This window comes from Xyrauchen texanus, chromosome 33 (genome assembly GCF_025860055.1).
Source record: "Xyrauchen texanus isolate HMW12.3.18 chromosome 33, RBS_HiC_50CHRs, whole genome shotgun sequence".
NCBI classification, from domain to species: domain Eukaryota; kingdom Metazoa; phylum Chordata; class Actinopteri; order Cypriniformes; family Catostomidae; genus Xyrauchen; species Xyrauchen texanus.
The window spans coordinates 8,848,591-8,876,468 of NC_068308.1; the positions used below are offsets into that span (position 1 = coordinate 8,848,591).

Genomic DNA, 27,878 nt, shown 5'->3' on the forward strand with positions numbered 1-27,878 from the left:
GTGGGAGGTGGAGCCGTAGGAAGCTCTAGGGGCAGATTATTAATGAAATATAAAATGATTATTAATAGTATTTTGAATAAAGTATTTTATGTAAAATCTATTAATTTAGATTAATAATCATGATTTGTCATGCTGTATGCAGAGGCAGGACCAAAACACATCTATATGCTAATCCTTTTGTTTAGGTGCACTTGGTCGGGAGCGCTGGCAGTAATTGGGGAATGGCCTCCATGGCCGGTAGCGCAGACAGTGACTAGGGAATGGCCTCCGTGGTCATGGGCACTGGAAGTGATGTGGAAACAGCCTTTGTGGCTGTGAGTACAGGCAGCAACTGGGGAATGGCCTCCATGGCCGGAAGTGATGGCAGCGACTGGGGAACAGCCTCTGTGGTCATGGGCACTGGGAGTGGCAGGGGAACAGCATCCGTGGCTGGGAGCGCTGGCAGCAACTGGGGAGCGGGAGCCATTCTCCTCCTCTTCCGGCCAGCTGGGAGCACTGCTGTTGGAGTGGCCATCATGACAGAGGATGATGGCACTGGGACAGCCGAGGCTTCAGGCACTGGTTCTGGGGCAATAAAGGCTTCAAGCGCTGGCTCTGGGATGGATGAGGCTTCAGGAACTGGCAAGTTGACTGTGGCAGTCGTGGGCGCTGGCTCATTGGCCGTGTCAGGCGTGGCCGCTAGCTTGTTGGCCGTGGCTGGTGTGGGCACTAAACATGGGTCAGAGGACTCTGCGGCGGCTGTCTCTCAGTGTAGAACGATGGAATGGGAGGTACTTGCATTCGCCTGATTGGCCGGAAATACTTCCAGCTCCTGGCTGTCGCGAGTGTGCTGGCCCAGGTGGCTGCGCCCTACTGGCATAAGTGCACCACTACAGCGCGTTTTACCTGGGAAAGCTCGACATATCCCTTAGCCGCTCCGCCATCGAGCATAGTCAGAGTGGGCGAAGCCTGTACAGGCAAAAAATGGTGCCTTCCACAACTTCGTTAGCTCATCGTGCACTTCCAGGAAGAAAGGCACCAGGGTGGGGCACAGCCGTGAGATGCGCTCCGAGCCCAGAAACCAATCATCCAGCCGTGAATGCTCAGGGCAGGGTGGAGGGTTCCACTTTAACCCGATGTTTGCAGCTGCCCAGGCAAGCACAGCTTCCATCTCAGCATCCACCTCATCCTGTGCTCTACCTAAGAGGAAATATCCTCTTTTGAATATACTCTTTGAGCACCCGTGAACTCAGCCGATGAAGCGCCCAGGGGAAGCACAACACTCGACCATGCGAGGTAAAATCCAGCAGCTTAAGCTTAAGGTAGTAGGGACAAACACACATCTGTTCGGCTCCAAAGAAATTATCTGAATGAGTGGTGCATGCCATCTCCTTTTATGTGTGCAAATGCAACACACCTGCATACAAATTCCACTCTTCCATGGGGGCAAGGGATATTGGGGATATCTCAAGATTGAACCCCTAGTGTCAATACATCAACACAATGTCGAGTGAGCGACAGACAGGGAACTGCATCTTGTTTCATCTTGACAAACGCATTATTCTCTCCGTTCTTGTAAGAGAGCATTCTCTCTTTCTTAGCAGAGTAAACAGACATGCAGATTGTTCTGCAGAAAACAAGCCCATGCAGAAATGAAGATTTTTAGAAGAATATCTCAGCTCTGATAGTCTTTCACTACAATTGAATTTTGGCCAGAAACATGAAAGGCTTCAGTGGTTAAATCCATATCTTCAGAAGTAATATGATAGGTGTGGGTAAGAAACAGATCAATATTTAAGTAATTTTTAGTATTAATCTACACCTTGAGATGTGAACGTGAAACTAAACTGGTGCCACGTGACATTTAGATGTGAAATAAAAAATTGAAAAATGGGTAACACTTAACAATGAGGTTCCATTTAACAACATTAGTTAACATTAGTTAACAATGAACAATATTTCTTAAGCATTTATTAATCTTAGATAAAGTTACTTTCAACATCTACTAATACATATTTATAATCAATGATTTTATTAGATAACATTAGTTAATGCACTATGTGTATTAACACATTACATATAATGCAACTGAACAATTTTAAATGTATTAACTAATATTAACATAGATTAATAAATGATTGAACAAATATTTTGTTAATTGTTTGTTCATGTTACCTAATGCATTTACTAATGTTAACAAAAGGAACATTATTGTAAAGTGTTACCAAAAAATGTTTTGCGTGAGCATGAAAACGTTTGCATAACAAGAACACTTTCCCACGTGCACGAGTAAACGTTTGTGTTTGCTCGGTAATGTTACTAGTTTATGTATATCTTTGGGAAATCACCATCTAATGCACAGAGAAATCAGGAGGCACATTAATTGATAGAGCTATACTTGGCCTTTAATACAAAGACATTATTTCTGTTCTTGTTTTCCTCTATAGATACAGTATTTAATCACTGAGAATCATTTAAAATGCATTTTTAAGTCTATAAAAATGAAAGGACTATTCAAGCATTGAAAAAGTATTTATTCGATATCGCATCAAATACAAATATCTTGCCAGCTCCATGAATACAGGTGGATGCATGCAGAATATAAAGAAACAGCATACATGTGTGTTTAGAAGACATGCGTTTAATTTTGCATGACAAGGAACTTACAAAAAAGTAAATAGGGTCAATTTTGATTTCCTGTTCACTTCAAACACCCGTTTTCATAAATTTCTTCAGTGATCCTCATAGGTTTCCTATTAACATGTTAACAAGTTTTTTATTTTTTTTCTTAACTGTGAGATTTACTGGCCACCTGCCCAGGTTTATGTCAATCATCCAGTAGCTCAGCTCACAAATCCAGGGACGGTTATGCTAACAACATGTAACTGGGTTCATTAATCAAATATATCAAAAGACAAGCCCACATGCTTCCATGAAGGTTTTTTTATTTACAAAGAAAGAACCTCCAGCGTCTTCCCCCTTTGATCTCTGAATTGCTGGCAATGCTTTATTTGCTATGAATGAAAGCCAGTCTGCAGTGCTTTCTCCCTCCACAACGGTTGCTCTGCCAAGTGCAAGGTGCAATGTTACAACACGATTTTCAGGCCATAACAAACCATATAAACCATAGCCCAGATTTTAATAAAATTTTTCAGTTCCTATTCAAGCCAAAATGAGAAATGCAATTTCATGTTGACTGGTGTGGAGATAGATGTAACGAACCCCGCCCTTCGGTTCGCCCCGATCTCACGAACGTGCACGCTCGTTCTGAGCCTGCGAGCGTTCAGGCTCGTTTTGATTCCTCGAGCTCTCCCGCTCGCACGCAATCTCTCCCCGCGGGCTCACATGCCCGCTCCCAATTGATTCCACCTGCACTCGTCCCAATCACCACATTATTGTTTACACCTGCACTCACCTCTTTAAATACCACAGCACATTCATCTCACTCTGGTTGGTTATTGTTTAGTTACCCCTTCACTTTGCCAGCACTAGTGTTCCCCTAGCTCCCCCTGTTTATTCTACTTGTTAGATTACTGCGTTTATTCTGATTACCCCGGCTTTGACCCCTTGCTTTCCTTGACCACTCTATTGTAGATTTGCCCTTTTGTAATATCCTGATTTTCCCGGCTCTCGACCCTACGCTTACCTCGACCATTCTCCCTCTGGATTTTCCCTACTGTACCTTCGCCTGCTTTTTATCTAATAAAGCAGATTTGACTTACATTGTGACTGTCTCGTCTTGTGTGTGTGTGTGTGTTCGGGTTACAATAGAGTTCATGAGAAGAGTGATTTGCTTTAAACCCAGTTAGCGTGGCTGGCTTATGTCCTCTGTGGTTCTCAATATTTGGAATATTTTGCACACCCCACAATCTTAAAGTCTAAAAACCAACAGTGATACTTTGTTTGCTAAAATAGCTTTTTGTCTTCATTTTCTTTTTGTGTTAAAAGATCTCATACAAATTTCAATTTGTTTTTTTGTGGCATTGTTTTTGTTTTTTTGCTAATTGTTACACCTTTAAATATAAATGAATGGTAATAGTATAATCATCATTTTGAAAAACATGTTTAAAGTGATATATACACATGAGATGGAGACTCAGATATCAGTCTCAGAGAAAAGGCTGGCATATTCTACATAAGGTGCTGAGTGCACATTCGTGAATGTCAACTCATATTGAGATCACATGAATATCAAAATATAACAAACTTTACCTTAGGGATGTCCCGATACCGGTATCGGTTCAAATACATCACTCACATACTTTTACTCATACTCTTTTGTGTAAAAATGCTCCCATTCAATACCATCTAACATATCATTACAGAAACATGCAGTGCACAAATTAAAATTGCAATATCTCCAAGTGTGTTTTTTTTTATTTTTTTTACTTTTAATTTGTTTTATTTATTTTTTTATTAATTCTCTGAAATCATCTCCAGCTACATATGTAACCTCAGTTCCCTGAGATGAAGTGAACGAGACATTGCTGTAAGCACTATGGGGAGTGTCCTTCACACGACCTTGTTGAAACCCCAGATGGAAATTAATGTAGTCTGGGTCTATTTGAACCATGTAGATATACACATTATGTATTATTAACCCTATCTCAAAAAGGTTGGAAAAGTAGGTTTTATTTCTTATGGGAGTGCTTTAGACTTTTAAAGAGGCAGTTCAACAGCATATATAATTAGGTAGCTGTGTTGATTATAGTCGGTAGCCCACCCGTAATAAGGGCTCACCCGCTTGAATGTAAGAAGTGCTCTATACAGGGAGGACTTGTGAGGAGATGGATGCCATGTCCAGTTTATAAAATCTTGTGAACTTGTTTTGTGAGGACCATCCTGCTGCCAAACATATGTCCTGTTTGGACACACTATTTGTCCACGGCCATGAAGAGGCCATGTATCTGGTTGAATGCGCTTTGACACCAATGGGCCAATTAGCGGCCTGTGATTTGTAAGTGAGGTTAATCGCATCAAACTCACGGCCAGTTTTCACAATGTAAATTTCTTGAGCTGCTTGAATTTTTGGGCCAGAATTATTTTCAATAAAGTCACCCAACAGCAATGTGAAAGAGAATGTTGTCAGTTCTTTATAGGATAAAACAAAACTGTTCAATTTACTCAAACACATACCTATAAATAGTAAATCCAGAGTCTTAATTTTTTTCCAGAGCTGTATAATTAGGTGGCTGTGTTGATTATAATCTTGGGACTTGTGAGGTGATGGATGCCACATTCAGGTTATAAAATCTCGTGACCGTGTTTTGTGAGGACCATTCTTCTGCCAAACATATGTCCTGTAAGGACACACCGTGAAGAGGCCATGCCTCTGGTTGAATGCACTTTGATGCAAATAGGGCAATTTGTGCCCTGTGATTCAACGATCAGTGAGAGAGCCTTTGTTTGGAGATGGACATTCCTTTTGTGCATCCAGAGACGCTATTCTTCTCACCACTATTGTAAAGAGTGGTTAACTGAGTTACCGTAGAGTTCGAACCAGTCTGACCATTCTCTATTGACCTCTCACATCAACAATGCAGTTCTGTCCACAGAACTGCTGCTCACTAGATGTTTTTTGTTTTAGCACCATTCTGAGGGAATTCTACAGACTATTTTGTGTGAAAATCCCAGGAGATCTGTTACAGAAATACTCAAACCAGCCCGTCAGTGACTGAATGTACCTGAGGATTTGCTCACATTCATGGTCCATAGTAATAATTCTTATCCTCTTATATGCTTGTTGTAACATCATATTAATTTTAATTTACTGGTAATAATGAGTTCAAGAGAAACCAGAATAAACTAAATGAACAATTTCTTTGCCAGGTAGGATACAAACTTACATTATTGGTTCAGTCATTTCAAGGGGATACCAATTTCATTAACATACATTATAAAATATTTACGAAACATACCTGAATTTTAATAAAAACATTTTCAAAACATACACAAAAATGTTTTTTTTTTATTATTAATTGATTCAGTGACACAGGAGGTGACGCCTTGAAAGTAATTAACATTGAGGACACCTTTGATACACATTCCACCATAGAAACATTATTTCTCTAAAGAAAAAAAAAATCTTTGTTATGAAAAATTTACAGCTGTGGGATTTGGACTATAGTAGGTTTCTTTTAAATTATATCAAACATGAATATTTAGATTTTTTGATTCAAGCATTAGGTGTCACAGATCTACCGGACACTCCCAGCACTTATACTCTACAATCCCTCTCCCCTGAGTACTGATCATCTGCACCTGTCCCTCGTAACTGCATCAATCAGCTCCGTGACATAAAAGCCCAATCCTCCTTTCACTATTCGTCTGGTCTCGACTAAAAATACAGACTTGCTTACCTGCTACTGCTGGTTACTCCCTGAAGACATTCCCTTGCTCTCTTATCCTGGCTCCTGCTCCATCACTCCATTGATGATTCCCCAAGTTCTTCCCTGCCTTTGTTTAGTTTGTTTTGTTCTCAATAAACACAACCTCCAGGTTCTCCGGGTTCTAATCTCTTTGTTGGACTGGACAAGCTCTGCAATGGGCACAACCTCTCTGGGATCAAAATAGCACAATAACTCAATCCCTTGATAGTTTTACCCAACATTTCCATGAGGTTTTCGGACACCCGGTTACTTCGACCTGTGAACAACTATATAACCTCCATCAGGGTAAGAGCACAATCAATGAGTAAGCCCTTAAATTCCGCACCCTGGCCGCTTCCAGCGGATGGAATGAACCATCACTCCTAACTACTTACCGCCTGGGACTTGAGCCAAGGTTGCGGTTGCATCTTTCTTCCTTTGATGATGCCATGGGGATCGAGTACTTCATCCAGCTCTCCATCAGAGTGGCAAATAGAATGAGGTCCTGCCTTGATGAGTTGCCCACTTCACAGCTCCCGCCTGTCTCCTCGAAACACCACTCAACCCATACCACAGAACCAGACAGTGAAGTAATGCAGTTGGATGCTTTCCGACTGTCCCCTGCAGAACGCCAATGCCGGCTAACCCAGATGTTGTGCTTGTACTGTGGTAAAAAGGGACACGTCATCTCTGGATGTCCCATTCAAACTCCTCGCCCACTGGTGAGTCACTTACACACTCCTAGGAATTGTTTCTCCCCTCTTTTAACTAATGTGTCGCTTACTGCTTCTGTTTTTTAATTCGTATTACCCGCACTTCTCGACTCCGGGTCAGCCGGTAACTTCATTTCCGACGCGCTCTGCAACCAGCTCCATCTCCAAAGATGGCCATGTGAACCCAACTTCCAGATCTAAACCATAAACGGCAAACCTTTAGGAAGGGGGTACATCTGTCACTGGGCAGGTCCAGTCAAATTACAAGTTGGATGCTTGCAAATATATAGACACATAGAAATATGAGACACTGTCTTCTCTTGTGCTGTGTTAGATGGCTGCTTAATTCCAATTTTGTTTCTGATGATTTCATTTTTATTGGTAAAGAAATGTATAAAGTCATTACTACTTCAGTCAAAGATTTGTTCCTTGTCAATTGAGCCTCAGTTCTGAATGAACAACTATGATTGTTGTGATTATTTTCTATGAGTATGCTCAAATTTGCAGACCTGGCAGCTTTAAGAGCCTGTCTGTAGCTAGAGACACTATCCTTCCAGGCACCACAAAACACCTCTAATTTTGTACTCTTCCTCTTGTGCTCCATTTTTCGAGCAGCTCTCTTGAGAACATGAGTCTTGTCAATGTACCACGGTGTGGGGACTTTCTCTTTAAATTCCTTTAATCAAAGGGCACAACACTATCTAGAGTACTAGATAAGACTGTATCAATATTCTCTGTGACTATATCAAGTTTTTTAGAACTTTTTTTTATCCCCTTTTCTCCAAATTTGGAATGCCCAATTCCCACTACTTAGTGGTTTTGAGACAGTCAATCTGCACATCTTGTCACATGTTAGAAAGTCTTTTCAATCCTGAAAATGTTCTCTCTATTGATACAGTAGGAGATGGCACCATTAGAAACAACTCGCACAGTTTGTACATTTGGGCCATGCCAGTTGAATGCATGAACAAAGTTAACTCAGCAACATTTCTCTTTGCAAGCTCTGGAGATGCATATAATTCTTTCAGCTCGCTACACATAAGGACATCATCGAAAACATGTGTGTATGTTTCTTTTAAAGAGTTGAATGTGGTTCCTGGAAAGGTCTTGTCATACTCTGAAACTGTCTAAGAAACTCCATCTTCTCCAGGGTGGAAAGCCTCTTTTCCATATGGAAATCCGAAAGGGGCCAACATTTTTAAATAAAGATTTTAATATTTTTATTTTTTGTCAGCACCTCTGTTCCTCTTTGAGGAGTCAAGAAGTTCCTCTACTAGTGCATACACACAATCAAGCTCTCCTTGTTGTCTTTGCAAGTGCTTGTCTGTTTTCTTTATTTACCTCACTCAAATACCAATGTCAGAGCCCTTTGATTAGAGGATGTTGAAAGGCACGTCTGTAAGAGAGAAAACGTTGGAAAAAGCTCCAATAGAAAAATACATTTGGAATCTTAAAAATAATGCAAAAATCCCCCTGCTGACCGAATGGTTCTCTCGTCCCAGGCCAATGGGTTGTTCACTATCTCGTCAAAGTGCTCAATCAAGGATTTGCATTTCTCTTCTGCCGTGTTGACTAAAGGAGACATGTAGTTCTGTCATGTAAAGTAAACTTTGGGGTATTGCCTTCTCACGATGCTGTCTAAGGTCTGAGTGCGCTTTGCCGAGGTGTTGAAGGAGGATAGGCCATCCTGATAGAAAAAAAAAACTTGCAGTCCTTCAGAGAGCTGCATGCTTGTGAAAACACTAAATTGAGAACATGAGCACAGCAATGCACAAAACTTGCACAGGGGTATTGTTCCCGAACTTTCACCTGCAAGCCATTTACCTCACCGGACATGAAAGAATTGGTATCATATTTTTGGCCAAAAAAGCTTGGAGCCGCATTCTGCTATAGGCTGATAAGTCAGCGCTCACATCAGAAAACCTCCAAACTGTTGACAGCTGGGTGAAGTTTGAAGCATCTGTCATCTCATCCATAAGTATGGCCACAAAGGGGGCATCTTTGATTTCGGCTTTTATTTCATTTATCAACACATTTCCCACTACTTAGATCAGGTCATTTTGAATGTGACTTGACAGGCCAGAGAAAACTGTGCAGGTCTCAAAGTGATGTGTTAGTTTGTCATCATATTTTCGAAGCAAGTTAACACGCTCCACATAATTCCCACAGTTGTCTGGAATGCCTGATCCTGTGTCCCAAGGTAGATGACAACAACTATTAGACTTTTAAGCCCATCCCTGGTCTTTTTAATATGTTAATTGTGTTGCTCTGTCACTATCCGGGTGCCTTTATTCACTTGATGGTTTATGCGTGCACTGCCATATGGTTTAAGTGTAACTAAACTGTGAATATGTGTTGGTGCACGCTCATGCTTTATTTATATTTACATTTATACATTTGGCTGATGCTTGTATCCAAAGCGACTTACAATGCAGTTATTACAAGGACAATCCCCCTGGAGCAACCTTGAGTTAAGTGCCTTGCTCAAGGATGCAGTGACCTTTATCCATATACACTCACCTAAAGGATTATTAGGAACACCATACTAATACTGTGTTTGACCCCCTTTCGCCTTCAGAACTGCCTTAATTCTACGTGGCATTGATTCAACGAGGTGCTGAAAGCATTCTTTAGAAATGTTGGCCCATATTGATAAGACAGCATCTTGCAGTTGATGGAGATTTGTGGGATGCACATCCAGGGCACGAAGCTCCCGTTCCACCACATCCCAAAGATGCTCTATTGGGTTGAGATCTGGTGACTGTGGGGGCCATTTTAGTACAGTGAACTCATTGTCATGTTCAAGAAACCAATTTGAAATGATTCGACCTTGGTGACATGGTGCATTATCCTGCTGGAAGTAGCCATCAGAGGATGGGTACATGGTGGCCATAAAGGGATGGACATGGTCAGAAACAATGCTCAGGTAGGCCGTGGCATTTAAACGATGCCCAATTGGCACTAAGGGGCCTAAAGTGTGCCAAGAAAACATCCCCCACATCATTACACCACCACCACCAGCCTGCACAGTGGTAACAAGGCATGATGGATCCATGTTCTCATTCTGTTTACGCCAAATTCTGACTCTACCATCTGAATGTCTCAACAGAAATTGAGACTCATCAGACCAGGCAACATTTTTCCAGTCTTCAACTGTCCAATTTTGGTGAGCTCTTGCAAATTGTAGCCTCTTTTTCCTATTTGTAGTGGAGATGAGTGGTACCCGGTGGGGTCTTCTGCTGTTGTAGCCCATCCGCCTCAAGGTTGTGCGTGTTGTGGCTTCACAAATGCTTTGCTGCATACCTCGGTTGTAACGAGTGGTTATTTCAGGCAAATTTGCTCTTCTATCAGCTTGAATCAGTCGGCCCATTCTCCTCTGACCTCTAGCATCAACAAGGCATTTTTGCCCACAGGACTGCCGCATACTGGATGTTTTTCCTTTTCACACCATTCTTTGTAAACCCTAGAAATGGTTGTGCGTGAAAATCCCAGTAACTGAGCAGATTGTGAAATACTCAGACCGGCCCGTCTGGCACCAACAACCATGCCACGCTCAAAATTGCTTAAATCACCTTTCTTTCCCATTCTGACATTCAGTTTGGAGTTCAGGAGATTGTCCTGACCAGGACCACACCCCTAAATGCATTGAAGCAACTGCCAGGTGATTGGTTGATTAGATAATTGCATTAATGAGAAATTGAACAGGTGTTCCTAATAATCCTTTAGGTGAGTGTATTTAACAATATGGCATTATCATGGCCATTGCAAATGATTAATATTGTCATACCCAACTGTTGTCCAGGGGGTCTTCTAGTCATATCCAAAGAGTAGACAGGGCCAGCAGAAAAGCGTTTGTAAGACTGGGCAGCCAGCTAACCACTCGTGTTTAACAGATTATCTCCTGGTAAACTGATTTAAACTTAGCGATTCTATCGTTTCTGGTTCATCCATTGTAATTGACAACCGCCAACTGCTGCTTAAACTCATTATGTTATGAAATGTAATGTATTGAATGGAGCGGTTGAGTTAGCTAGGTATTTAATACATGTTGTCAGATAAATTATTATCTGAGATAATGTGTATATTGTGTATGTCAAAAATGTGGGGTAATATGATTTAAGTGGATTTTCACATTGTTTTGTTTGAGAAAAACATTAAAATATACAGTTATGGTTTAATTTCTGTTAATATGATTTAATTGAGTTTGGCATCAACTGCATTTAGGTGAATTTCTGTAATCGATGTCTGGCAACAGTACATCGTTTTTCCGCTTGGGTGAGCATTTCAGGTACAACTTTTCTAGCGCATGATCTCGCTCACATGCCATCCAACCTATGTGAATCTGTAACTATGACAAAGAGTCATATTAATATAGCGTAGGTGCCAAAGATATTGTGGATCCGCTCACCTGAATCCCTCCATAACTGGAACAGATGGAGGGATCAGATAATTTGAGGACAACGATAAACATATTTCCAACATTTTACTATATAAATAAGCTTTATGTTAAACGTCAAATGGCAATAAGCAAATCCCCGCACTCTCGAATGGTGAGGAGGCATGTGAGACTTGCACTAGTGAAATCCCTCCTCAACCACTCCAAGCTTAAAATCTCACCCTCAGACGCATCCCTTTTGTGGTCCGTCGAGAGCGACAGATGGAGTATTGTGGAAGGGGAGGGGACCGGCATCATGTCTAAGAAAGAGGGTGACCCGAGAGCGAATCCTCTTGAGTCTCATGCATTCACAGTAAACGCAAAACATCTCACTGAGCGCTGCCTACGCATGGGCTTGACCTTGGCAGAAAAAGCTATTCTCGTGCCCATCAGACAGAGGGATACATCGCTCACATTGTGGAAAACATTTGCAAAATGTCATCTTGAAAAAGACGTTGTTTAGAAAATGGATCTTTTATGCTTGTGTACAGTAGTTATACACACAAACACAATAAATGTAGTAGCGTTTGTGAATACGCTTAAATAATTTGAAGATACGCTTCCATTGAGGCACAACAGAAAATAATCCACTTGCTGGTGAAGCAGTGAAATGACGGCTTGTCTCTCTGCACACAGGAGAAGAAATAATTAATGCGCTGTCGAAGTGCAGTCACAACGGTGAAGCACCAGTGAAAGAGGATCATCAGAGCACCACAGGGAGCAGACAGACTATCCACCCAAGGAGAAAATTCTGATTAGAAAGCACTGTATTTCGCCACATATATAATTGGCATTAAAATTAAAATCATGGCAAATTAAAATTGCCATGATTCTAAATAGTTTAAGAGATCGGTTATTCCTGCTGAGATACCCAAATCATCAGCGAACTGACGCAGCTTAGAAGTGACTGACTTGAAAGGGAACCAGGTTTTTTATTCAATTAAATATGGTTTTACTATATTAATATTATGGTATCCTTATAGTAACCATGGTTTTACTATAGTAATATTGTAGTAACCATGACTGAAGTAACCATGGTTAATTTTGTGGCTACCATAGTTTTACTTCAAATAACTTGGTCAATAGCTAACTACTTTTTTAAAAGATAACCTGACTGTTGTTGTACTTTAAGTTATGAGTAGCTTGTAGCTTAGAAAGCTACAGTTTCAAAGTAGCTTCCTCAACACTGCATTTTGGGGCATATATATGCATTTAAATGTATGCAAATTGTTTAGCAGATATAAGCATTTAAATTGTACAGTCTTTCTCTTCTGGGAAAATTAACTAAAACAACTGATGACTCCTCTCGCACTCAGGGACATTTCAAAAGACCTTCGCAATGTCCCGCCCAACTGTCAACACAGGAAAGAAAACTTCTCTTATCAAACTATTTATGGGGTCTTGATTGATTACACAAATTAAGAAAAAACGTCCTTGTTTACAGCTGTCCTAAAAAAGCTATCATTTTGAACAATCCCATGGTCCTCTGCTAAGATTTCAGTTTCTGTAGAAGAAATTATGGAAATGTTGTGTCAAGTGTCAGAACGCTGAATAACATTGTTTTTTAGAGTTACGTTAAGGATTGTCTCTTTGTTGGTTTGTCATAATGGGGCGACAGTAAACTGTCTGAGAGACTCTTGGGACAGTGCAAATAAATGGATGCGCTTCCAAAACGGTACAGAGAGATTGCTCGTGTCTTTTTGAAGGATGAGCAAGTATTTGCATGCTTGGCACAGCAATTCATATTTTCAGTTTTGAAACTGTCTAGAATGCACTGAAACATCCATTATTTATTTATACACTTTTGTTTTGTTGTTTTAATTTCACTAAAAACCTTGTAAAAGTGTAAAAGTGGTCATTTTTCAAATGTGGCGAGATGGAGTGTACATGTATTGATTGTAAGTTTAATAGTATTATAAAGCAGGTACATTATTGCATTTCTTAGATAAACATAATGAAGACAAGCATTCAGCATTGCCACATGCTGATCTCACAGAGTTATGATACTCACAATAACACAAGCTCCACGTTGTTTTATTTCTCAAATTGAATTGAAATGCATATAGGCCTACGTTTTATGCTCTGTGATAGTTTCAGTGTGTGCACTTTCTTAATTTGTTGACTGATTTAAGTGTAATTTAGTCTGCAATTATGTATTAATATTCCAAGGACAACAGAGCTGAGATAAACAGATTAGTTTTGACAACAACACACCGCTTTCCAATTAAGATATTAAGAACGCATGATCCTTTGTTTTTCATAAACAGGTTAGATAAGATTTTTATTTATTTGCCTTATGTTGATATATGTAATAATGAATTAATAATGAATGAAATGTTATATTGTAAAAATAATCTTACACATTGCACAATAGAGTGACTACATTCACAATATAGCATGGCCATAAGTTCATTATTGCTTTTTTTATTTTTAATTTTTAAATGGTTACTGTATAATAAAAAATAATAAGGACTAGGGCTGGTATTGATACAGATTTCCCATTTTCGATTCCGATTCACAAGATTTCAACTGGATTTGATTCCAATTTTGATTCGACTCAATTCGATTCTGATTCATATGTGTATATTTCAGTTTAATGCCAATGTTTCTCACATATAAAATAGATTCTCCCTCAGCTAATGCTGTTAATTATATAGGTGACCTTCTAACTTGGTATATTCTGAAAATATTAATTTTAATAATTTTATTTTATCATTAGTTTTTCATAATTTTGGTCACATTTCATCTTTTTAACAATATACAAATCCATATTCTCCATTTATAAATATAAACGAATGTCTTGAAATTGCATATATTTTATTTCATACTTATACTTTGGTACATGTTTATTGTTTACATGCATAATTTGTACTATTTACAAGTACATTGATATATAGACCAAGTGCTAATACAGTAATGTCTCTTTAAGAATAGTGGCAGAGCATCTCACAGAAGTGTTTTTGCGTGTATTAACGAGAGTGAAATTGAATAGCTTCTTTAACACATTCATACTATGTTTGATTAAAATTATTATTATGTTATAAACAACTTATTGTAAAGAACAGAAAGGGTATTAAAAGAGACATTATTGAATGACAAATGGATTGCATGGATCTCGTCTTTGGACACTCATTACACAGAACAAGTCAAACGAAACTTTTAGTCTCAACAAGCCGCTGAACCTATTTACTACTCATTCACTGGTTAGTGAAATTTGAATATATACCAGCCAATGGCCAATCACAGACCTTTTTAGCCGCATAATGCATGTTTTTATTGAATATATAAAGTTATTTTCTCGCATAGTAGAGGGTTTCCCATAGAGTTAAAGATCTATCTTGGGATTTAGGAATCAATATCGAGATTGTTCAAATGAAGATTGCAATGATTTGGACAAACTATTTTTACCTAGCCCTAATAAGGACATTTTACTAGACTGCATTAATCAAATATAATAATTGCCATCCACCTTTTAGAAGAAATAATCCCTGACATAACAGAGTGTTATGGCACACATACAATAAGAACATTGCGCAGTGATGTGGTTAAAAGGCACTTTATTGTCATTGTCGTTACTATATTGTATAGCACAGCTGGAAAGTTGTATTGACCAATCAGTATACAAGATTACAACTATCTATTTTATATATTATTATACATTTAAATATTTGCAAATATTCCTAAATCCTATCAGTTGTAGGTTATTTACTGTAAAATTAAAATTCTTACCAGATAGGGGGCTGAACTTTACGCAGAGCTTACTGTCCGTATGTAATAATGCCATTGATGTGGAAATAATGTTCTATATTTTTAATGGGGACTATTATGGTTTAACTTAGGCCCATTAGAGGAGTGCTTTCAGAACTCAAGCAACGATTTTTGTCCACTTTTTCTGTCGTCAATGCACAAAATGCAGTTAAGGTCAATGAATAGAAAATATTAACTTGAAAGTTTGACAGCTTAATATAGACATTAAAGTCATGCTGTTGAAAGCTGTCTCTGTTTGCTCTGAGATCTGATCTGAGGTATTTCTGAGTGCAACAGGATATTACAAATATGGGACCTCATGTTATCCATCGGGAATTGATTGGATTGTCCAAAGTAGGCATTGCAAACCAGAATGGAGCCTGGTGGTTGGAGGGAAAGTGTTCAAGTATTAAAGGGACTGGTGAAATCAGCCGAAATGGAAGTTATTATATTTTGATTAAAAAAAATACATAAATTAGAGATAACATGCACCAATGAATAATTCACACACACACACACACACACACAAACACACAAAAGACCAGGAACTTGTATTTTTTAATACATAAATAGGGTTAATTTTGATTTCATGTTGACTTTGAGTTCCTACAATCTCAGCCTCCAAAAAGATCAATAGGATTGTCTACCCACAGCAAATCTAAGGCAGTTAAACCTTTTTCATTGAATCCGCCCACATTAATTGAGCAGTTATTAGGATTTTATGTCTCCTCCTGTCTGAATTATATGCTAATGCTTAAAGGTCATAGGAGAATGGATTGTGGCTACGAAAATGTTGCCTGACGCCATAGATTTAATTTATCTTCTTTCATGTTTCGTGACCGTTATAGACTGAATGAGTCTGGTATGTAGTATCATTCATCTCTGTTTGTGTTGTGTTGGCAAACCAAGTTGTACCAAGATTATGGTTATAATAGCTCAATGCTAATTTTTGTTCTCAGAGATATGCAAAAACCACACAAAGCTAAGTTTTAAAAATCCTGTTTTACACAAAACGGCAAAATTTGGGACACAGGAAATCCATCTATGTCTTAAGTTTAAAGATAGTAAACAAATAATGCTGAGTTGCATTACAAGGGGTTTTCTTTGTGTCACCAGATATTGTAGGTGTGAAATGAGGAAGTCTCCTCTCTGGACTCTGGGGTTTTTATTTCAATGCAAATTCATGTTTTTCTTCCAATATAATCATGTTTTTGTTAAAGTAGTTTCAAGGTCATTTGAATTTGGTCAAGACCAAAATGTTGATGTTCAAGTTAGTTTGTTGTTTACTTTGTATTTATGCCATCCATTTTTAGGATTTTGACCCCTTCACTGATTTGCAGAATATGAGGTGGGCATTATCCTATTGACAGTATAATCAGCTAGTCACAGTAATGTGGAGGCACTACCTCCACTGCCACACTAAAGGACCTCAATAAGAAAACATTGAGCTACCTACCTCTAATATGTTGTGTCGCTGTTGAACAGTTACTTTAGAAATCTGAGTGCTGTACACAATATGCATTTTTTTTATATTTGTTGTGTTTGTTGTTTTCTCTTCCAAGTTCTCGTGTGTGTGTGTGTGTGTGTGTGTGTGTGTGTGTGTGTGTGTGTGTGTGTGTGTGTGTGTGTGTGTGTTTAGCAGGAACTGCTTCCCTTACCTCCTCTGGCATGAAAGTGGTCCATATGTGTGTTATAAATGTTCTTAAGCCATTCAATAGCTTTGTGTAATTATTCAGAGAAAACCTTGACCTTTGTAAAAAGTGATTGCCAGCTATTGTTATCTTAAATGTATAGTTGAACCAAAAATTATAATTCTCATTATTTACTAACCCTCATGTCATCCCAGATGTGTAAGATTTTCTTTCTTCAATAGAACACACACAAAAAAAGATTTTTAGAAGAATACTCCTGCTCTTTAGGTCCTTACAATGCAAGTGAATGGTGGCCAGACATTTGTATCTCCAAAAATCACATAAAGGAAACATAAAAGTTATCCATATGACTCCAGTGGTTAAATCCATATCTTCAGAAGTGATATGATGGTGTTATCTTCAGAACCCTCAGATGGTTTCCGCCTATGCAGAGATGTAAGATTGAAGTAAGTTTGTAGCATTTTAGAAATAAACCTTGTGTAAATTGTTAGCTTTATGCTAAGCTAAAATGCTATTTCTAGACATTTTGCATGCACATGTTACCAGGCACGATCATATTCTTTTATCAAGAAAATTCCCTTTAGATCATAGTTTTTTTTCTTCTAGTAAGACCTTTTGATATTAGGGCAAAAATCGTATTCTTGATAATAATTTTTGTATTGTTTTCCTTTAAAAATATTTGATTTATCTTGTTTTAGAAACAACACTGCATAAGATATTTCATTTTTTTCAGAAAATGTATTTTTAAGGTGTATTTTGTCTTACTGTACTGACAGTTTTTATAGTCAAAACAAGTGAAAAAATCTACCTGTGCTGAAGAAGTAATCCAAAGTATTTAGAATACGTTACTGACTGTAGAGCAGAGGAGGGCGGGCCGGGCTGGAACAGTGCACGCCCGGCCCCCAATCAGCCTGATGGGGGGCACGCGAAGGATAAAGGTGGCCGGTGACGACGGTTCGAGAGAGAGAGAATGACAGGCAGCTGCTCTGTGTGTTTATGTTTGTGAGTTTTTGGTTCAGTTTATTATTAGAACTATTATTTTTATTTCAAGCCGGTTCTCGCCTCCTCCTTGCCCATTATCCGCTTTACACTGACCTTGAGTAATCTAATTGAATACGTTACAAACGACATTTTACAGCATGTATTCTTTAAGCTGTAGTGGTATACGTTTCAAAAGTAACCCTCCCAACCCTGCATTACTTTATGTTTCCTTTATGTGATTGGGTGATTTGGGTGAACCCCTAAGAATTACTTTTTTTGGTGTAAGCTATGTACTCATGTAGATTAATTCATATATAATAAAACCAGTTAATGTAGGTGTTACCACATAACGCACAATATTAGGTTACTTTCATTGTATTGAACAAAAGTGTCCAGGACATTCTTCAAAAATTACTTTGGAAGAAAGTAAGTCTTTTGTGCCCATCATTCAAAAACAGACAGTTACTTCTCTATAGTTAACGCTGTACCACAAACTTGCAAAGTTAGTAAAATTTCATTTCATTTCATTCTGTTTGAACTGTTTCATAAGACAAATTTAGGCTTCAGGGAGTTTGCCTTGTCTAAATGTTCCAGCAAAGTCCCTCTGTATTTCTTTAAAGAAAATGAGCTTCCCGATTAATTTTGCTTGGTAACACAATTGGGTTGATTTGCTCAAGAACATCACTCTGCTTTTCTAATGGGATCAAGCAATGTGCTGTCTCCTGCATGTTCTCACAGGGCTCCGTTACAGTTGAATATGTTATAAAAAGGAAATATGTTTTGTCATTAATATCTAGATGACCTAGCCAAATTGTCTCTTGCTTAAATGCTTTTGCGGATCAATGACATTTGTTACGCTTACAGCTGGCAGGAACTGACAGGTAATTAAAAATAAAGCAAACATGGGTTTCAGGGCAATATAACCAATAATTCCTCATTATCTCCTCAAAGCAGACATTAATGCACAGAGGGAGAGGGGGTTTGTGGAACGATGGTCATCCAACTGAATATCAAGCTCATTTCTGGAAGATATAAAGAAATATATGTTGTAATAATGTGACCTTTTTCAAAACAGGAACGTCAAGGCATGCTGAGCCTTTTAATATTACCTGTAAAACCTGCAATGGAAATCATCACAGAATTATTACTATTATTATATATTACCTAATAACAGCAAATCATCTGTTCTCAAAAAGTAGGTGGATATGTCCCAATATTTGAGACAATGTACTGATTCACATTTTTAGAAAGCATTAATTATTCTCTTTTGCAGTAATAGCAAAATGTTATTTTCATACATGAAAAGTCAAGGCCATGAATAAAACCTTTAAGTCATGGAAAATCATGGACAATTTTAGTGAATAGACTTTTCTGCCTATATATTTATTTAACAGCTCTAAAATATTCCATCAACTAGATATTGAACTGATGCTGAGTTAATTGGTCTATTGAGGCAGTTTGAGGTATTAATTCATTTTTGGAATTTTTTGAGTTGTCCTCATCACTTTAATGTTGTTGAGTATGGACAAACAATAAACAACTAACCAGTACCACTGACCCAAATCTCCCCTACTCATCTGAAAGTAGGAGCTACCAATTTCAAAGATATGAATATTATTAAAGGTAAAGCATATCATTTCTACACCACTGGTGGCCCAAACATAACTGCAAAAACATGAAGCAGATTTCAATCACCCCAATCACTGGCCATTAGTCAGACAAAAAGGAAGTCCCACCCCAAACTTGCGGTATTGGTTGAGCCAATATTGCTATAGCTGACCTAGTTGGGTCACTAAAACAAACAATTGCAATTCTGTTTTGTGCTGCATAAATTACTTTACCTTTATATCATAATATTATCATAATGAACCAACTATATTTTTTTATGGTACAAACATTTAAACGATCACTGATTTAAAGTATATGCTCTGCGTATATGCTCTGCCATCATTGGTGTGTGAATGGGTGAATGAGATGCAGTGTAAAGCGCTTTGAATACCGCTAAGGTTAAAAATGCGCTATATAAGTGCAGACCATTTACTGTGATACTGAATCCAGGACTACCTGTAGGAGGTGGTCAGAGTTCAGTTGTAATTGTACTGTGGTACGTTTTGCATGAGTGAAAATGCAAACAAAAAAATGGTCCAAACTTGTTCAGGGCTGCGTTCCACTTCACCTTAAACATCCACTCACTAACTTCTTTAAGCACTTTCCCTCGGGGGAATCCCCACCGCCGTTTTGGAAGTCCACTCCACTTCGTTAAGTGGGCGAGGGGAGTTTCTGTTGATATACCCTCAACCCCTCGATTTTGACCGAGCCTACTCATATATGTACACTTCACACAGCTTCATATCCCACGATGCGACACAATTGAGATATCACAATATAGATCACGCTTAGCCTACACCACACAAATCTAATGTATGATGGAAGTGAAGTTAGGTCAACTAAGCTGTTTAGAAAAGTTATATTGAGATTTAACAGCAAAATACTTGTAGCTACCTTAAACTGACTGTTTGTTACACAATCATGGCCTATGTTTTCATTGCAATGTTACAGTTTTTGTTTGTGTAAAACTTGACTAAACCATTTTAACAATTCCTTCTAATAAAAAGTAGTTTTTTTCTTAACAGACAAGATTTGTAAATAAGCCCCTGAAATCACAACTAAACTTTACCTGATTCCGTGATTGCATCAATCTCCAAAAATGTTGTCTTCTCAGGTGCAAAATAATTCCACAAGATGACATCAGCCCTCAATGTGCTGCAAGAGATCAAGGGCTTAGGGTGTTACAGTTAAACCCATTGCACGGAAGTAAAATAACTACTGCATGCATTTTTGCCAATTTAAGCATGACGACATTATCAGTTGTACAACAACACACATGCACCATGAGTTGCAAGGGAACGTAAGCAGGGTTGCAAATGCATTGCTCACAACCAGCTGTCTCATCAAAAAAGACAGTTTGCAAGCAGCAGATATATATCGGGGCTGCTGCCAGAGATGGAGCCGGTGCTTAGCTGGGGGGTGGCACTTGCTCAGAACCGACTTGTGTTTCCACTGACTTGGGAGCAAAACATTACATAACACACTACGTCACCAACAATGTGACCAGAATCGCTTGTTGTCTCTTACGGAAGTTAGCTAAAACACAACGAACATGGTGCTGTATGCAGCAAATGCTCAAGCATTGTTGCTAGTTTTATAATTCAGCTGAGATTCAACAGTTTGGCTCAACAGGGTCTGCAAGCAGTTAGTGCAGCTTCTCAGAAGGCACAACTACGAGCATGATGACAGGTAACATAGTTAACATTTTAAATATTTTTTAACATTACAATGAGCTTGCCTGAGGTAGCTCAATGCAGCCAAGTGAGCTGTTATTGTACACTATAATAATAATAATAATAATAATTACATTGAAACTAATTTAGTTCGCAATTGACAACTTCATTTTTACAGATAGCTCTGTAGGTTAGGGCAAAACACATGGCTTTTGTGTGGGCACATCTTCAAGTGCGCAACAGGTGGACTGCCATCTTTCTTGGATTCAATTTGACGCAGTTTATTCCAGAAGATTTGAATTTCCTGAGAGTATATCTGCCATTGTCTCCACCATGTTCTGGATAGAATGGACACCAATTGCTGTTTGTGTGTACCAGTAAGAAAACAGGTAGCCTTTGTTCTTGGAAGCTGGCCACTGGCAGTAAATACAGAAGTGCGAGTAAACTTTTTGGGGTATGCTTAACCACTGTTTCTAACAGTTTGAGACATTTCTGCAATGCTGTTTATATGGTACTTCTCCCTGTACACATCAGAATCAATTACCAGATGCAAGGAAATTGGTTGAAATAGCAAGTCTTTTTGAACAACGATGGAGAGTACCACAGTGTGTTGGTGTTATAGATGGAAGCCACATCCCAATAATATCACCTGCAGAGTATCTTTGGGACTTTTTCAGCAGAAAAGGGTGGCATTCAATCATCTTACAAGCAGTAGTGGACAGGAAAGGGCTCTTTTGGGATTTGTGCGTTGGCTATCCTGGAAGTGCAATGATTTTGAGGGTGCTGAAGCAGATGTACTTGTGAGAGAGGTTAATTGATGGACAGCTGCTCAGTCAAAACAAGGTGAACATTGCTGGCTGTGATGTTGGGCACTACGGAGACTTAGCCTACCCCCAACAGAACTGCCGTATAAAACCATTTTCAGACACCAGCAGACTGACCTCCCAACAACAGAGATACAATTACAGATTAAGAAGTGCAAGGTCTGTAGTGGATGTGAGCTTTGGGAGGCAAAAAGAACTGTATACTTAAACTGGTAAATAAGATGGCGTTGACCTGCTGTGTGCTCCATAATATCTGAGAAGAACATGGAGATAGTATGGGCTACCAGAAGGAAATCATGTGTGAGCTGCGTTATTGGAGTACTTAAACAGGCAGGATGAATGAAATGAATTTGTATTCATAACAGCTAGTTTTGGATGTGATGTGAAGAAACAACAAGATATAAATTTGGTCATAGTTGGATTTAATTACCAAATAAATAATATTCTCAATTTCCAGAGAGAAAAATGTAATAAAATGTTGACAAATGAATACAAGACTTAAGAGAACAAGCACGCACACACACACACACACACACACACACACTGAACAAGTGTAAATAATAAACATCACATGAAAAAGTGTTGAGTGCAAAAATAGTGTAAGTGTATGTCTTCACTTCACTGTAAGTGTAGGTCTCCTTCTCTGTGTTTGTGATGAGGCAGTACTAGTGCACTAGTACTGGTGAACATCCAGGTCATCTTGTTGTTCGGTACACAAGTCTGAAAGCAACATTACAAAAAGTCAGAGAGACCATCTAGTTTGTGTAATTCACAGTGCGTCATGGGAGTGGGCGGTTGCTGCAGAGCTTGTTTGGCGTGCTTTGTTGGCCTCAATTCTCTGTTTGGTGGATCTTTTCTATACAGGATTGTTTGTAGTGTATTTCTTCACCAAGAATTCTGCTATTAAACACAGTAAAAAAAAAAGTTTAAATGATGCCAACTGATGGCTTCAACAGAAGCATATAAAGTACTATCTATTAACAAAACTCAGACCTTATTTTTTACGTTTTCATTAAATCAATTTGCCTATGTAGAATAGAATTGTACTTCCAGAACCCAAATGTTGTGCTCTGTTGTGCTGTTGTACAAAATGATCAGCTCACTGTGATTACCTGCAGCCTCTGTGATATTGCTTAAATGCCATAAACATTAAACTTAACATAATTAACCAAACCGAACACTGTGGATGGTAGTTGGCAGGTTGTTCTTGGGCTCCTTATTGAATCTCAACAAGATCCCCTCTCAATCCTGCTTTGTCGAAAGCTTCACGGCGATCTACGTAGTACATACTTGTGTAATATGTATACAATAAGCAACTACATTGCAATACCCCCTCCAAAGTCCATCAGCTATCAGCCACCATTTACAGAGGAGCAGAGTCTGTGGAAGACCTTGCCGCGTCCTTCTAGTTCACTTGTAATTAGCTTCATTAGTGCAAGTTCACCGCAGCAGGCATGTTGTCTCTTAGGTGCCACAGACTAGAGCTAAAGGCAGGTGGAAGTAATCTGCCGTAATCACTCTCTTTCAGCTTCTGCAGGATCGCAGTAATGACTTTGAGCTCCTACAAAACTTTCGGTGCATATTTTGAATTTTCTTAGTTTCTATGGAGTGCTGCTGTCTGTGGATTCAAAAGCTAGGAAGTTTCCTGAGAAAAGTTGGCAAGCAAAACATGAATCATTCCTAATTATGCCTCCGGAGAGGAAGGTCAGAAATTAGGTTTTCCGAAGATTAGAGAGAATCTGAGTTATTTGCATGGGCCAAATCTTTCACAATTTTTTATATAATATGATGAGAACATATGGAGCTGCTGCCTGATTATTTGTAAGAATATTCATGCATCTTCGTAACATCTATTCAATGGCCAGCATTTTCCATTCACATCAGCTTAAAATGAGAGGGGGGCAGACAATAAGCATTTGATTCAACATACTTATCATGTACACATGTGTTGCTGCATTGTATTTACATTTAAAGAAGCCTGCATTTAATAACATCTGTAATTACACTGGTAACCTCACCAGTAATCCGTAACCTAAACCTAATCCACCCCTAAACCTACCCCTACCTCAACTTCGATAGCAGCACATGTGAATCTTCTTAGAATTTTGCAGAACAACATGTAGTTACACAATAAGTACATTTTATTGTATGTATTTTAAAATTAGTACATAGTAGTTAAATGCACCTAATATAAAGTGGGACCTACATTTTTTAATGCAGTGAAATGCAAAAATATAGTCCAAGAATATGGAATATGGAATATTTTTTTTTTTTTTTTTTAATTTCTACACTGAACAAAAGTGAGAACCTGAAGTTGTAATTTCAGGATCTATTTCTACTTGATCTAACCAATAAAACATATTTTTGTTGGTGTAACTTCAATTGTCCAGTTGATTAAATATCAGATTAAATACAATTTTTGACTTGATTAAAACAGCACATCTTTTTGGTTACCTCAGAGAGAAAAAAAAAAAATGTATGTGGTAACATCTAAATTAAATCAAATAAAATCTTTATTCAAGTCAAATCGTCAATGAATTAACCTGCATGTTACACCAATAAAATAATTTTAAGACTTAAATCAGGTAGAAATAGCTCATTAAAGGAATAGTTCACCTAAACGTGAAAATTGTGCCACTTTTTCCTCACCCTAATGCTGTTCTTACCCTGTATGACATTCTTTCTTCTGTGGAACACAAAAGGAGATTATTTATGCATGTATAATTTATGTGCATAATTTTGCACAATTTTGTATGATAAAGAGACAGAATTCAAGTCAGATTTCACTCTCAAATCAAATAATTGAGAAAATATTGTATGTAAGCAACACTGAATCCAATATGGAGGTGTGAGCAGGGCATGGCCAAGTGGAGTGAGGCCGGGATGGACACTTGTGGTGAATTATCTCTCGCAGCTGTTGGCTATTATGGACGAGAGATAAAGCCGCAGCCAGAGCGCATCCGTCCTCCTCCAAAATACCCCCTCCTTCCCCTAGTCCTGTTCCTGTTCCCTAGAGGCAGGGAAAACCATCCAGCACAGAGTCGTCTGAAAGGGCAACATTTTCTCTCCAGAAATGGGGGAACAGGCTGGTTGGCTCTCCGGCCTGAGTCAGGCGATGGGGGTGTGTGGCGAGCAGGGCATGGCTGACAAAGACGGTGTGGAGCAAGACCTTCCTCCTCCAAAATCCTGGCCTCACTCCGCACCATCTTTGCTAGGCCACACCCTGCTTGCCACAGGTGACAACATTGATAATATCAAACCTTATAGGTTCTTGCATGTCTCATGACCAAATGCCATGATGTCACATTTCACTGTCACTAATGAGGTTTGATGTTATTGATTCAGCACTATTTGATTTGATTGTATGGCTTTAAAAGATTTGGAATATGATGCATGGTCTACTTTAAGGACATGTTTGGGTGCTTTATTAAGCTTTAAAGTGAGCTAGTATCCAGTGTCAATGTATTGAATTCAGCCAACTGCAATGGAATAAATGTAGTAGAATTATTTAATAGTGGCTCTGACGAGGGGCCTGGTTAGCTCAGTGAGTACTGACAATGTGTACCACCCCTGGAGTCACGAGTTCGAATCCAGGGCATGCTGAGTGACTCCAGCCAGGTCTCCTAAGCAACCAAATTGGCCTGGTTACTAGGGAGGGTAGATTCAAATGGGGTAACCTCCTCGTGGTCACGATTAGTGGTTCTCGCTCTCAATGGGGCATTTGGTAAGTTATGCGTGGATCACGGAGAGTAGCATGAGCCTCCACATGCTGTGAGTCTGTCATGCACAACGAGCCACATGATAATATGTGCAGAATGACTGTCTCAGAAGCAGAGGCAACTGAGGCTTGTCCTCCGCCACCCGGATTGAGGTGAGTAACCGCATTACCACGTAGACCTAGTGAGTAGTGGGAATTACAACATTAGGGAGAAAAGGGGATAAAAAAACATTTTGACATTTTGAAGCAGATTGTCGGAGTGTTTAGCGATCTGTCATACTACCAACCTCACAGTCTCCACTCCATCACCAGGAAAAGCGCAATTAGTACTGTGATGATAGACTGCGCTGTGGCCTTTTGCTTTTATGGACGAGTAACCTGATTAGCTGGGATTTCATGCTGGGTCTGGGAGCTCACAAATTTCATAGGCTGGTATATTTCAAAGGATGCCAGCACCTATAATATCATGTTTTGCGTTTTCACTGAGAAGTCTGAAGGTGCCAAAAACATAAAAATAAAATCACACCATATGATTTATCAGATGAGGGTTATGGTAGGGGAACAGGTGTACACAATGTGTGCCTGAGTCTGTATGGAAGTATGGATAGGATAGCTTATTTGAAGTGTGTATGTGCATGTGTGTGTGTGTGTGTGTGTGTGTGTGTATCACTGACATCACATGATTAGGTGTTAAACTCTTTCCCAGTGGACCAAAGGATTCCCCACTTCTTAAAGGTGCACTGCTGTTTCAAGAGACCACTTCATCCACTTCATTTTTAAAACTAAAATAATGGTTCTAGGGCTTCTCTGTCCTAGTCCTAGAAATCTTCTAATAGAATTGTATGTGTTCAATTGTTAGCATTGTTAAGTACCTTGGTGTCAATTGTTTGCATTTAGCATTAGAAAAATATCTTCCCAAAAACTTTCTAGTGGACAAAACCTCTCTTTACTAAGGTCAATTACCATCTATGTGCATTTGTGGCTCACATGTCAGATTTCAGAATGCTTACTGTATGATGACTCATCGTTCCTTTATTCCAGGGATGTTAGAGACCCAATTAAAGTGTGAGGACTCATCTTAACTACCAAACAAAATGACATGAATGGAGTTTGAAAGCCAATTATCTTCAACTCTTGAGAAATAATAAAACAGAAAATAAACAGACCCTGCTGCTTGAGCGAAGATGTTAATGGATTAATAATTAAAATATTGAGAAAACACTGAACTATTCAACAAATCTGATTTACTATTACGGTAAAAATTACCTTGTAAAAGTTTGTTTTGTCTAAAGTGCTTCATGTGGTAACATCTAAATTAACTGCCTTTTCCAGTCAAAAATATTTTTAATATGACTGTATCAACTGGACTACAATAGGTTACACAAAAAGAGATATGCCTTGTTTTATTATTTTAATATGTTCCTTAAGGTTTTTTTTTATATTAATAGTTTTTTGTCAAACATGATTATTTTCCATCCACATTCTGACGTTATGTCAGAAACGCTCGGTTTTGGTGCTGCTTCTCCTTTAAGCCTTGACAGTAAACACCCACTCTTATTAGTGGCTCTCTGCTCTTGACTGACCTGCTCTCTCTACTTGCCATCTCACTGTTCACTGCTACTGGCCAGGGCTAAGGAATTGGTTCAATATGAAGTAGGCCTTGATGTGTTGGTGTGAAGACAGTCAGATGCAATTGTCTATGTAACGGGTAAAGGATGGACAAGGAGGAGGCGGGAATCAGCCGAACCGTCAATGTAAACTTTAATGACATAATCTCAAAACAACATAAAACACAGAGACGCGCACACACACACACACACACACACACACACACACACACACACACACACACACACACACACACACACACACACACACACACACACACACACACACACACACACACACTCTCTGTTGACTTTTCAGCCCAATGTGGAATGCACACTTCTTCCGGCTGTGTGCATCTCTCTCTGTGTGTGGCTCTGGCTGCGGCTTTATCCCTCGACGCCAACACTGCGTTCGGCAACAGCTGCGAGCGGTAATTCCCCTCAGGTGCCCAACCTTGCTCTACACCATTGTCCCTCAGCCACGCCCTGCTCGCCAAAGTCTAGCACAGTATGACATCACAATGTGGAGGAAGTTGAGAATGAGTCGTTCTGGCAGCTTGTTTTCAAGAAATG

At 39.0% G+C, this 27,878-nt stretch overlaps 1 protein-coding gene across 1 annotated transcript in view; it reads left to right on the plus strand.

The window, feature by feature from the left end:
* The first annotated feature begins 392 nt into the window (after positions 1-392).
* LOC127627230 (protocadherin-15-like) overlaps positions 393-27,878 on the plus strand; it is a 505,252-nt gene continuing 477,766 nt past the window's right edge. Inside the window, exon 1 of the mRNA XM_052103574.1 lies at positions 393-770. Coding sequence (XP_051959534.1) covers positions 393-770 — 378 coding nt within the window. The remainder of the gene's footprint in view (positions 771-27,878) is intronic.